Below are 13,221 nucleotides of genomic sequence, written 5' to 3'. Positions count from 1 at the left end.
ATTCAAATTTCACAAAAAGTCAATAAGGATTAAGCTGAGAAGTTACCAATTTCTGTCTTACTGTGGCATGTTTATGCTGATACCTTGTTTTGTTAGGATCTTGTCTTACATGTCTTGTGATGGCTGATTTGTAGTTCATTCTTAAAGAATTCAGAAACCTAAAATTTGTAATAATTACTGGAAACATCTTTTGAATTCATAATGGTTACTTAAAACACACTCCTTACTTTAAAGTTTTCTATTGATCTTTTGACGTGCTAGTATTCTTTAAAAAGTAGTGAAGGAAGGGAACTTACTAGCATTCAAGAAGCTCTGGAATTCTCCAGTATTGGTGAATTAGGTTTTCATTAACATGATGTCAAAAATAATCAAGAATGCAGAACTCCTATTAAAGAAAACTGATTTACCAGGGAGTTTTGTGACACCTTTCTTCAAATGTGCTTTTTTACACTACTTAAGCATATAGAGTTTTTTTCTTTGAAGGAATTAAACACAGAATTATGCTTCCTTTGTTTTTGTCCAACCAGATTAGGATTTCTTGAAATATGTATATTATGCCATGGCAACTTAAAAAGAAAACTATTTGGGCTTTGTTAAAACAAAGTCAGTATAAAGTAATGTCTTGAGCAGGGAAAGCAAGTTCTTTAAAGAAAATTAGAAAATGCAAACCAGCTTGAATTCTCAATTTTTATTAACTTTTTCAAGCTGAAGCAAGTTTCAAAGGGACTTAATAGTGTCCAAAATACTGAATTTTTGAGGGTAAAATTTGTGATGCCTTAGAGAAGTTCTCTTAGTAAAACATCCTTGAAAAATCACAGGGCACTTCCCCCCCCCCCCACCCTTTGCAAAGGGCATATCTGCATATGTCCTTAAATATGAGTTACCTGGTAAATTAGTAAGCCCTCTGGTATGCAATGGAGCCTAAAATTTGCTGGCACTCTTTTACCATTAGAGCCGCAAAACTCCATCAACCTGCACATACGTGTGCTCAACAATTCGTATCAACCTGCAGACTTTGTAGTGAAATCAAAAAAGGCTTTTTTTTAGGTATCTATCCACTGATCATCACTAAACATATATAGTTTTAAATTATAGAATTAAGAAAAGCCAAATGAAATGTATTTCATTCTTCTGAAAAGCCTTAAGGAAAAACTACTGAAGTATAGAATAATATAGTCCCCTTAATAGAGGTAGCCTAAATTTTATAAGATCCAAAATATTAGAGAAGAAATACCTTCTTACCACTAGAATTTGGCCTCTAAGATATCATAATTCACCTGGCTAAAAAATGCCATATTTCATATAGGAAAGAAATGTATCTGGCTTCAACTTTCTAGCTACACGTAGTTTAATGTCAATATCTGCAGGTTGGAAGCCGTGGGAAGCGTACTGAATCTGGCCCATAATTTATCTATCTTTTTTCCCCAACAGGAATCAATCCAACTACAGCTTTCAAGTTTTCCTAGCTTGCAAGAAGAAGATAAATCTAGTAAAGATGACTCCGAGAAAGAAAAAGAGAAGGATAAAAATAAAGATAAAAACAGTGAAAAAAGCAAGATCAGAATGCTATCAAAAGGTGAACTTAAAAATATTTAAATTATTATAATTATCATTGTAGAAAGGGTTGTACGTTTTTACAAGGATGTATTTATTTATATATATGTACACAATAGAAGTGTTTTCATACACTGAGAAACTTCAGAACCGAAAATGTGTATGCATAAGAATGTTTTTTGTACAAACATTGGGTTTTAAAGTGATGGAACCTTCCAAACTGAGCTCTTCTATTAGATATTATTTGTTTTCTTTAGCATAAAATCGATCTTTTGAATGCTTAACTGTGATGGTATGAAGACATAAATGTATAAATATATGTGTGATTGCATAATAACTGTATATAGTGCTCTTTTATCTAGATTATTGATACTATATTGGCGTGTAACTTGTGCAGTGTAGGCAGTAGATAGTAATCCTCTTAACTATTGCTTCTCTCTCATGGAGAATTTTTTCTTAAAATGCTGTAAGAAAATATCATCCGTGATATTTAACTTGCATTGCAATATTCTGTTATCACGTACCAAATTTACTTAGTGCAAATTTGGTATTGCTTTTTAATATCTTTTTTTATTAATTCATGGTATAAAGTTGCATTGTAGTCTCCCAAGAATAATCATTGCCTACCTGGGTGTGGATCTGCAGCTGGTGTGAATTGTCATTTGGCTTCAATGGAGCTCTCACAGTTCACGCCAACTTGAGGATCTGTGTGTACATTTGAGTCAGGAGATAATGCTGAAAAATTAATTCAGGCTCCTGTCACGCATCCCTATTAACTGCCTACTCCCAGGTGTCATTGGATTTCAGTCTTTTAATGCAAATGGAGTTCCCACTGGTATGATTCCTCATTTGCTGAGTGTACAGCATTTATTAAGTGACGCAAAGAGACATTGATGAATCAAACTTTGCTTTCCTCATTTTGAAATATTTTTTTAATGTTTTAAAGGAAAAGCTTGGCAGGGTCTTGAATGGCACTGAAGTTTCCTGTGTTTTTAAATGACCAACAGTTTCTGTAAGTGTTTAATTTTGATGCTATGTCCTCATTGGAATTGTACAGAGGAACAATGAATGTCCACCTGATGCTTCAGAATGGGTATCTTTCTTGGCTGAACTCCAAATGGCTATTTTCTTTCAGAGCATATTCTTTCAGATTGTTGCTGGAAAATGGATTTTGATTTATAACATAGTTAATGAGAACTGTTGAAATGAAATATATGAGTGGAGGCCATTCATTTTTATTTTTCAGATTGCAGTCAAGAGTATACAGACTCAACAGGCATAGATTTGCATGAGTTTCTCATTAACACATTAAAGAATAACCCCAGGTAGGTATTTCCTGTGTTACAGCTGACATTCCTGGAATGATACTTGGCAGTCTTTGACTTCTCATAACTGTACACTGTGTTTTATTTCTTCTGGAGATTGTTAAGAGGGAAAATATAAAGGAGGTAGGCTGTTAACTGAGAAAAATGCTATAAAAAGTCATCAACTTCTACTTCCCCATCCAGTCACCCATTGCTTAATTTCGTTTTCAGTAACATCTGGTCTTTGTCCTTACCTTCTTTTACATGGCACTCTGTGGTGATTGCAATAATGCATTATAACTACTGCGGTTGGGGATTTGTATATGAATATAAAGTAGCTTTCTTCTAGCAATGCTGCACACAATTAAAATCCTATGCTCAGTGCCAAATTCTGCTCTCAGTATTCCCGTAGTTTTCATTTGGAGCTACAATCTCATCTCATCATTAGATTTGCCTCTAAGTACCCAAGGAAAGATCTGTAACATTTTTTTACATTGTGATTTTCAATGTTCATTTCAGTTAGATGTGTAAAACATGTGACATGTAATTCTGTAATTACTCCCGAAGAACTGGGAATAATTTGGTACCTAAAAGCTTGCATAATCCCTTGTACAGATGATGCAAGGCCCTTCCATTGCTTTATCTGTGCAAAATGAGAAAGTTCAAAAGAACGAAGGAATAATGGGACTCTGTCCAGCTTAGAAATGTTTGGAAATATGCTGGGGACACCTTTGAATGTTTTTGACAACGGGGGTACAGGAATGGAACATCTGAGACCTTCCCTTTCACCTTCTGGTGAAAACCAGAACATTTTGCCTGAGAAATACTGTGGCATTGCCTCCTGGGGACCTTAGTTCAAAGGTGATGTTCTCTATTGTGCTTTCTAACTAGATTAGATGTGTCCAGCTTTCTTGCAGCAAATCAATATCTTGTGCAAGATATGTCTCAGGAAAAATGTTGAAAATTTCTGTGGGTAGCAGCTCCTCTTGTGAAAGATCTAGCTTAGGTGGAAATCTTATTTTCCATCAAAAAAAGGGTGGAAATAGACCAAAGCTATCTATAGCAGTTAGAGTCTTTCTATGCAGCACATTGATTGCAGGCTGTTGTGGCTGGAAGCACTCTCAGACCATAGCAGAGCTCATAGAAGAGTGGAATCTGTATGTCAGTGAAAGTACAGAAAAGCAGAAAAACATCTTTTGCAGATGATCCAGAGTAGGAAAAACATGTTTCATTTTTAATCAAGATGACTGAAAATGCTTGCAAAGTAGCCTTACAAACATTGTTATATGAATATTTTCCTCTAATTTGTCTGTTCATAGTTGATGGTGCAAATCCTTGCATTTCTTTTTGACAGGGACAGAATGATACTCTTGAAAATGGAACAGGAAATTATTGATTTTATTAGTGACAACAAGTAAGTGGAGTTCCACACTTGGTTTATTGAGTCACGTGCGTGTGTTGCGGCGAGAGTTGTGTGAGGGATGCACTCATATGGACCACAGTGCTCCTGAGGGCTGTTACTGACACACTGCAAGAGCAGGCTTCTGTTTCCTGCCACGTAGTGGAACTGCTTGAAATAAAGTAGATGTAAATAAAACCCTTTTGCCTTTCATTGTGTTGTAATTGCACTGGCTCTGCTCATTTAGATCCTAACATATAATTAAAGCTTTTAGTATAGAGGATAATCAAATATGTTATCTCAAGGATTTTGGTTATTGCTATATGTTATTCTAATGCATTGGAAAATAAAACTGAGCTTAGGTGGAGGGATTCTTGCTGCTATGTGGTCTTTGTAATAAAATATTCCTGCAGCTTTAAAAATAGAGAGTCAGAATAGCAGCAGAGGAAAAAATTATGCTGACGGGAAATAACCATTTTGTCAGTAATAGAGGAAAAAAGGAGTGTTTGCTGAACTAGATCTTTCCAGAATTGCCCTGCATCTGACCTCTGGGAGAAAGGCAGAAAGCTGTTTGCCAGTGTCTCAGCAAAACTGTAGGATTGGTTGCGCAGGGAGCGTGAGTGCATGTGGGGGATTTGGGGTGAGTTCTTCCCAACACACAGAATACTGACTAGTTACCGTGAAGCATGAGCTTTGTTTGTCCCAGTGTTGCACATCGAAATGTACTTATTAGAAAATCTGAAATTAATTCCTTTTTTCTTTTTTCTTTCAGCCTTTCTGTATCAAAAATTTATATGTAAATGTGTAATGGAGAAGTTTTCAGTGAGATATCTGTCCACTGAATTGTCAAATGTATTGCTGTTTTCATTTATTTATAGCTTAGAGGAAAATGTAATTATCAATGCTATTTCTTTCCTTTGTTTCTAGTAATCACTATAAAAAGTTCCCTCAGATGTCATCGTACCAGAGGATGCTAGTGCACAGAGTGGCAGCTTATTTTGGAATGGATCACAATGTGGATCAGACTGGAAAATCTGTAATTATCAACAAGACCAGCAATACAAGAATGTAAGTAACAGCACTGTTGTGGTTTTCCTTGTTCCCTTCTCAAGACAGGAGCTGGTTTGTACCATGACTACGTGGTGTAATTTTTTAATGTATATACATTTTTATTTGGTTTTGTAGCAGCAGTGAATGCTATTTATTATTTTCTAGGTTGGGGAGGGAGGACAGGGCTCTCATGGTGCAGTTATCTAAGGCTGTAAAGATACATGAGGAGAAATCAACCTAATTGGTCTCTTGCAAGAAAGCAAGGTGTCTTGGAATGTTACTTTTACTGATTCCTTAGTGCCACCACTTTGCTATAGAAGTGAGCTGTTGCTTTGCAAGTCACCTGATACCATACAGCTACATCCTATATAGCCCAAACAAATTTGGAAGACTGTCTCTTTCCTTGTTCTGGCTCTGAGTGCTTCAAGAGTCATTTTTTACCCATCCTGATTATTCAGGATTTGATTTCCCTCCACCATCTGCCACTATTCATTCCCTTTTCTTCTCCTCCCATCTTGATTCCACTTTATTTTCCCTTAAAACCTCGCTGTTTGACTACAGCGTTTCTGTGAAATACAAATTCCTTCTGATGGTTCAAAATGCATTGTAAAATTCCTGGTAGGTTGAGCCTGTGCTGGCATAAGTACTGTGGTTCTCCATGAACTGGTTAAAGATGTTTAAGCTAAAATTGTTCAGAGCCAACCAAAATTTGATATGAGCTGCGGTAATGTGTCTATGCCTAATCACCATCACTTTTCCTGCCAAGTGCCACGTGTATTAAACATAGCTTTCCTCTCCCTCTCTACCTATAAACTGCATAATGAAGAGGAAGTAATTACAACTGGGTAATGAAGTTTTGATATCTAGTATTGGAACAGGAAAGCCCTGTTTGAAAATTGTGTACTTCCTGTATTCAATTAGTAGGAGAAATCTAAACATTTGTTTCATTTATATATCCAGTAGCTAGGTGATTTATTTATATCCAGTTGCAGAGAGTATTTTTTAATGTTATTAGCTTCTCCAGTAGAAGGGTGGAAAGACTTGGGAATGGTGCTGTGCAGGGCTGGGAGTTGGACTCAGTGGATCCTCATGAGCCCCTTCCAACTCAGCTTTTTCTGTGATTCTGTGACTACCTAATTTTGCAAGATCAGTACACGTTGGTATTTGCTATTTCACTGAGCCCTAAAAGTGTTCCATGTGAGCATAGTAAATTTAAGATAATGGGCAATTTATTTTAGATCCTTTTCCTGGGCTGTCCCTGAGATACTTGGACATCTGTGAAACAGCACTTGGGCATTATTTTTTTAAAGGTTTGAGTAAAGCATGCACTAACAGTTTGATTTTCAGAAATCAAGAGAATTACAGTAGCTTGATAAAACACTCAGGCTGCAAAGTCTTAGCCTCAGGGTCTGATAATACCTGCCCCCTGCAAGGACTGTCTTTGGTTTTGAATAAGAAAAAGCTTGGTATGCAGCAATCTGGTGTTCAGTTTTAAGCTGAAAATGAGTCCCCTCTTAAACAAAGCACAATCAATCATATTTGAATGCTCTTTAAGCATTCCTCTCTCTTTTATACTCCTCCTTTTTCACATCCATGTCACTGATTAGTGTACCAACGGCTACAGATTTTTTTCTCACAGCATTGCCTTTTCCTAGTTGACTTGATAATGGAATACTACTAACACATTAATATCTGTAAATGCCTTGCAGTGTTGTGTGGCTTTCATCTCAGAAATGGGTAGCACTGGAAGCACTGTTGGAAATGCTTACGTGGTGCTTCTGGAGAGGACACTGAAGCCTTCTTCAACAGTCAGAGTTTTATCTGAGTGCTCTGGTGAAGCTGTGGCTTCATGCATGGTGGGAGTGAGAAAACAACACTATTTGCTAGGTATGAACTGCTCTTCTTGCAAGCTCAGCAGGCAGGGTGTTGTAGGGATGCAACAGATCAAATGGCCCTCTCAGCTGTGGTCTTGCAGACTGCAGGTGAGGCCATTAAAAATTGGTACTGCCACCATTCCTGTCTAGATATTCCAGAAATAAACACAGGGCTTTGCCCCCCTGCTGACTGTAAGTACAGCTGTTTTGTAAACACCACACAAGGCTCAAGCTGCTGATTTCTACCCTCTTCAGTGATTTGGTGATAGGAAACTGGATTATATGAAGTTCGTATTGCCTCGTGGTTCTTCCAGTGTGTTATTTACATTATTTTGATATTACCATAAAATAAAGCTTTTGTGAAGTGGCTGTTTCTTTTCGTAACTGGAGGAGATGGCATTTTTTTTTTAATGTCCCTGGCTCTGACAGAAAATACTTTGTGGTTATCTAGCATGAATAAGGGCTGATGAGATTTTATTATCCTCAGCAAATAATGTGTAAGTTCCACATCTAAAAGCATCCAATGTGATTTCATATGTCCTGCATTTCACTGCTCTCAGAGGAGACAGTTTTGTGCAGTTCCAAAACAACACCAAATACTGGGAATGTGTTGACTCTATTAATTACTACTTGGACAGTATCCAGAATACCGGAGAATCTGAAGAGTGTCTGAAATGCTGTTCAATATGGTTATGTTGTGCTGAAAGCCTAAGCCTTGATAACTTTATGTGACTTTATGAAGAAGCCCCACAGACAGATGTTCTGATTGCATTTTGGCAGTAAGTTATCTCTTTATGGCGTGTTGCTTTTAAACAGCTTTAGCTACTACTGTGGAGAGAGAAGAATGTTCTTGCATACTCAGGAATTCATAAATTCTGCACTAACTGTGACTTCTGTGTACGTGTGCTTGTTTGAGAGGAGCATATGACTGCAGTGTTGCCTTATGGGCTGGAATAAACACCTTGTGTTTATTTCTTTGGCTGATAGAGGGTTCGTGTCACATCTCTGCTCCTGCTTGCAGGCAATGGGTTCTTCCCTGGCTCCGAGCAGTGAGGTGCATATATCCTGTTCAGCAGAGACCTCCCATGCTCACTGTCTGCAGGTGCTTGGAGGTACAAGTGTCAAAAGTGTTAATGGTTCTGAGATGAAAGTGCTGGTTGGAAAACTCTGGTATCAACAACACGTTCCTTACAGATGCCTCAGAAAGGACTAGTGTGTGTCAGTCAAGGGATGAGCATGTGAATGGAGCAGGATCAGGGCATTTCCATGCTTTCATCAGTTGGCTGTCTTTGAGCAATGTGGATCTACTTTTATGTACCTCTGCTTCTAAAGTACCTTCTTTACAGAGGTTTGGAATATGAGGAAGTGTTTATTGAAGAAGTTGTAGCTCCAAGGAGAGCTGCGACTTTTCTGTTCGTCTGTGCTGCTTTACATAGAGGGGAAAAAAAGGTGGTAAAAAATTCATTGGGATCTGAATCTCTGGGAGTGCAATCCTGCAGCTTTCATGAACTCTGAAGCCTCCCTTAACAATACAGTCAGACAATAATGGCAGTTTTTCAGACTGAAGAGGATTTGTAATGAAGAGCTTACTCTAAGAATCTAAGATGCCTTTTATTTTCTTTAATTTCACTGGAATATGAACAAGGCCTACTGTTTTAAAAGCTTTTTTTTAAGAAATTAAATTTTAAAAGACAGTGAGGACCTCAACCACCTAAGTTTTTGTTGACCTTAATAAAGTTAAGTCTCTGTATTCTAGCTCTCCTTAGAGAGTAGTGGATTTTAAAAACAAGTTTTCTTTTCATGTGATTTTTGAAATTAAAGGTCCTTACAAAGTCCTACCTAACTGAATCATCCAATTTTTGAAATCTTATTCTCAGCAGTATACATGAGAAGAATTGATTAGAAAATGAATGAGGATTTTATTATTTTGTTTCTACAGTCAAAGAGTTCAAATACTACTTAAACTGGGAAGTCTGCTTTGCTCACTATGAAACTGCTCTTGCATCACCATTCTAATGTATATTTGTCTGTCATCTGTGTCTGCCTGTCATCTATCTAAAGACACACAGAAATATATGGGGAACTTAAGACAGTGAAATATGATATAAAGAGAAGTTTGGAATTGAGGCAATATGTTAGACAGGACATCCCTTTTTGGAGCCAGAAAATGTGTGCATGCCACCTTCTGTTCTGCATATTCCTCATAATTCTTATCAAACAACTGGAAGTACTTCAGGTTTTTTTATTTTTTTTTTTTTCAGAACTGTTCATATTGTGAGATGTATCAGTTCAATCAAATTCATTGATTTGGTTATCTGTAGCTAAGTGGAGAAGTGTAGGGGAAACATGTTTGGTGTGCTTGGTAAATTGAAAGGGTTTTAATTTGGTTGAGATCATCAGCCATGTGACAAGCATGTCTGTACCACAGCCCACACATGCATTCATGTACTTTTTTTATATAAATGTGAGTGGCAGGGCTCATCAGAATCAAGAAGGTAGGATGCTTATGATATATAATGCTGTGTTTAGACATCTTCATATATTCTGAGGGTGTAACATAGTTATTATGAACTTCTTACCAATTCTCATGTCCTCAGTTCTGACTATTTTATTTTTCAGGAGCATTGTGAGTTATGATCCTTGTGAGGCATGGGTTTTTTTCCTACTCTGTTAATATTATGCTGGCTCAGTTGGAAGGTGTTTTGGTGCCTTTGAGATGCTTCAAAGACTTGAGGTAATATTAAGCTGTTATGTGCATTACAGGGGTTCCTTATAATCTAGAAATGAACTGTATCAGCAGAAGGAGACATGTTGAAGTTGTACTTTGAGTAACCTGCAAGGCTTTTGTAGTTTGGCATACAATCTGCCTGATTCTGCCTTCTCTGTGTAAGAGTGGTTTGAATCAAAAGCAAAGAAGAAAAGCTCTCGTTGGGTTTCTATTGTGTATTCACTGAATGATCTTGCTGTAGATAACATCTATATTAGTAGAGGTGCACTGTGGCATTTTCACCATCTTCAGAGTCTGAACTTCTGTACAGGATCCTACAGGCATGTCAGTAAAATGGCATTCACTGAACATGGCAATTTCAACGAAGAATAGGTTCTAGATTTTCTTTTACCTGAGGCTGAAGTTCCAAGAAGACTTCCCTGATACACCAAGTATTACAGCGTTTGGAGCAGGCAGAAAAGTATGCCTTTCCCCTTGACTGAATAAAGTATTCAGTGTAAATGACTTTAATTTCTTTAAGCCGTCGTTTGGATGGGACATTTTGGCTGTATTTAGGGAGTAGTGACAAATGTATACCTGAATGCAAATACCTTTTTTGTAAAATCTCAGTCAAAGCAATTTGATGTTTGCCAGAGCATTTGAAGAACAGTTTTGTTACCCTCCCTGTTGTAAATAGGGCAAATAGTTATCTTGCAGATGGTTTGTTTCATGGTGTTATTCCATCTGCATTTAAGCACCTTATGTTATTCTTAATTATCATATATGTACTGAGAGGAATGGTCTCATGAGAGCAGAATTGCATGAAAACGTACACGAGCACCCTTATTTCTGGTTTTATTATTTTCATTGGAGTCTGGCATTATATATTTTTTTTTTTTCTTCAAGAGGCTATGGAGTCAGAGGACCTCTGTCTCCTGTTGTAGTTACCTCTTTTCCATCTTCACTACAGAACAGTTACTCTTTGGCTACTAAGAAATAAATAGAAACTGGAGATATCCAGATGTCCACTCTGGCTTACAGTTGGTGTTGCTCAGGGTATTATGACATTGTCTGCTACAAATGTGTAGAGAAATAAAAGGGTGCATAGTAGATATATGCCACTAAAATAAAGAAACTGTGTAGCTGAGAAGTAACACTGTAATTACCTGGTACATTTTGGTTTAAGATGACCTAATGTGTTTTGTGACTAATAATTTAGTAAGAACATCAATAAAAGAATAATGTATAGTAAAAACTTTGAGGTTCTGTAGCTACATTGCAATCTGTAGCATTTAAGTAACAGCATTGGTTTTCATAGATTTTAGGTTTAATCGGACAAAAATAATCTGTTTACTTCAGTCAGCAATTCAGTTATTAACGTGGTCAGAAAAAAATTACTGCTTATTTTTTTAATGATAGTCGAATTAGGATGGCCTTTTATTTTCAGCAAGCATTCTGTCATTTTAGTCATCTTTCTCTTTTACATGAAAGATACAGATGAAGAAACATAGATGTGTATTATACTTGAAGTTGAGTTGAAGTTGACCCATAAATACTGGCTCCATTCTTACTTCAGTGTAGGCTGTATACTGGACCCATAAAAAATTACTTATTCTGTAAATGAGATGTTAGGGTTAATGAACCAGTTCTAATAGCTCCCATATTAGATTTCAATCTAATGTAATTTATTTAAACTAAATTGTTTATAATGAAGGTGGACATGAGCTTTTTACAGCTGTTCTATACTGTGATGAAATACTAGTTAAGTATAAATCAGAAGATATCTATGGTATTTCTTCTTCTATTTTTTTCCTTTTTAATCTTTTTCATCCATGCCACTTAATAGTATAAGTTTAAACGTAGAAGGTTACTGTTACCTGCACTGTGTGAGTAGATGGAAGGTTGTCCAGGAAGAGAGTGCTATGGAATAGCAAGCAGGTAATTTGGTTGAAGGAAGCTCTTTCTTGCATTAGTAATTCATCCTTGTGCTCGTTCAAGCTGTAGCAAGAAAGTGGTCATTAGTCAAGATGGTGTTTGGTCGTTTATACTTTTGTATCACTGGGGAGAGATCTGGAAATCTGAGCCGACCCCTGTGCTTTCCTCAGAGGTAACAGTGCATCAGTAGTAGGTGAAGTAATGGTTTTATATTGGAGCATTTCAGAAATAAGGTGTTGAAATTCGAGCAAGCAAATTTTAGAGGAGGTATGTATTGGTTGTATAATTGCCTTTTGCTCTTCTGTAGCCTGCCTCATTTTTAACACAGGAAATAGGAGTCAAAGAAATGTAAAAAGTATTTAGAGTTTTGAGAAATCTTTGTCCATTGTTTCAGCTTGCTGCTTCCAGGGTAGCCTTGTGAGGCTGTCTCTGACAGCTTATTAGAAACAGGCCCTCTTCTTAGGGCCAGTGATTGTTCAGAGTATGCCTCCTGATCCATGAGTCTTCCTGCTAGAGATGGCAAAAATCAAATCATGGTGGCATGAAGCAGAAGTCAGAACAAGCATTTTTTATGGTATTAATGTGTATATGTGAAGCATTTAAAGAGGACTAACAGTTTCTTTGTTAGCCTGCTGGTTTTTGGTGAACCATCTTCAAATCTTCAGTCATCTTCAGATCTTGAATTTTCTTCCTTTTTCTCTTTCCCTTACATATTAATTTTTGAACTTCTGAAATAGAAAAGTGTAATTTTAAATAGATCACAGCAGTTATGCAACACTGTAATTTTCAGCCACTTACAGAATATGCCACATCCTTAAAATCAGATATTAATGAATTCCATAATAAACTATGCTACCACTTTTGAGCCTCTATTAGCTGGAAATAAATTGGCACTGTGCAAGACGTTCAGTCTCAATAGACACCCTGAATATCAAGAATTAAACCCAACTGGGGAGGGAGCAGCAGAAGCAGGTTCCTCAGTAAAAAAATAATCTTAGTTTGATCACAGGAGGACAGCAGAGCATTTTGAAGCTCTTAAAATGGTCCCTGCCTGAGAGAGGACATGCTTCTGCCCCATCTGTCAGAAGAGCTGGTATTTGTCTTTGGCCTGAAGGCTTCTCGCCTGTGTTCAAAGGCCTGTGTTCTGGCCCAAGGATACTGGGCAAAATATTGAAGTTTGTACTCCAGCAGATGCCCAGAGAGCCAAGAAGTACTGTTTTTGCAGCCATGTCTTTAAACAAGAGGATTTTCTGGAAATAAGTTTTAGGAAAGCTTGTGAGAGTCATAAGTTATGCAATGATAGCTGAACATTAGATCAGGGGTTTTAAGTACTGTATCTTTGAAATCCCTCAGGATCTGGCCCTCTGCTTGGTCCACACGCAGCATAATTTGGCAAGA

General features: G+C 37.1%; 1 protein-coding gene across 12 annotated transcripts in view; it reads left to right on the top strand.

The window, feature by feature from the left end:
* ARPP21 (cAMP regulated phosphoprotein 21) overlaps positions 1–13,221 on the top strand; it is a 141,949-nt gene that overhangs the window by 44,106 nt on the left and 84,622 nt on the right. For all 12 annotated transcript variants that reach the window (XM_066322140.1, XM_066322158.1, XM_066322186.1 and 9 more), the window contains 4 exons: positions 1,432–1,576; positions 2,801–2,879; positions 4,213–4,272; positions 5,185–5,325. In XM_066322140.1, the coding sequence (XP_066178237.1) occupies positions 1,432–1,576; positions 2,801–2,879; positions 4,213–4,272; positions 5,185–5,325 (425 nt within the window). The remainder of the gene's footprint in view (positions 1–1,431; positions 1,577–2,800; positions 2,880–4,212; positions 4,273–5,184; positions 5,326–13,221) is intronic.

This window comes from Sylvia atricapilla, chromosome 1 (genome assembly GCF_009819655.1).
Source record: "Sylvia atricapilla isolate bSylAtr1 chromosome 1, bSylAtr1.pri, whole genome shotgun sequence".
Classification (NCBI taxonomy): Eukaryota; Metazoa; Chordata; class Aves; order Passeriformes; family Sylviidae; genus Sylvia; species Sylvia atricapilla.
Note: the sequence above shows the minus strand (reverse complement) of the source record. Positions and strands in the feature narration are given on the sequence as shown.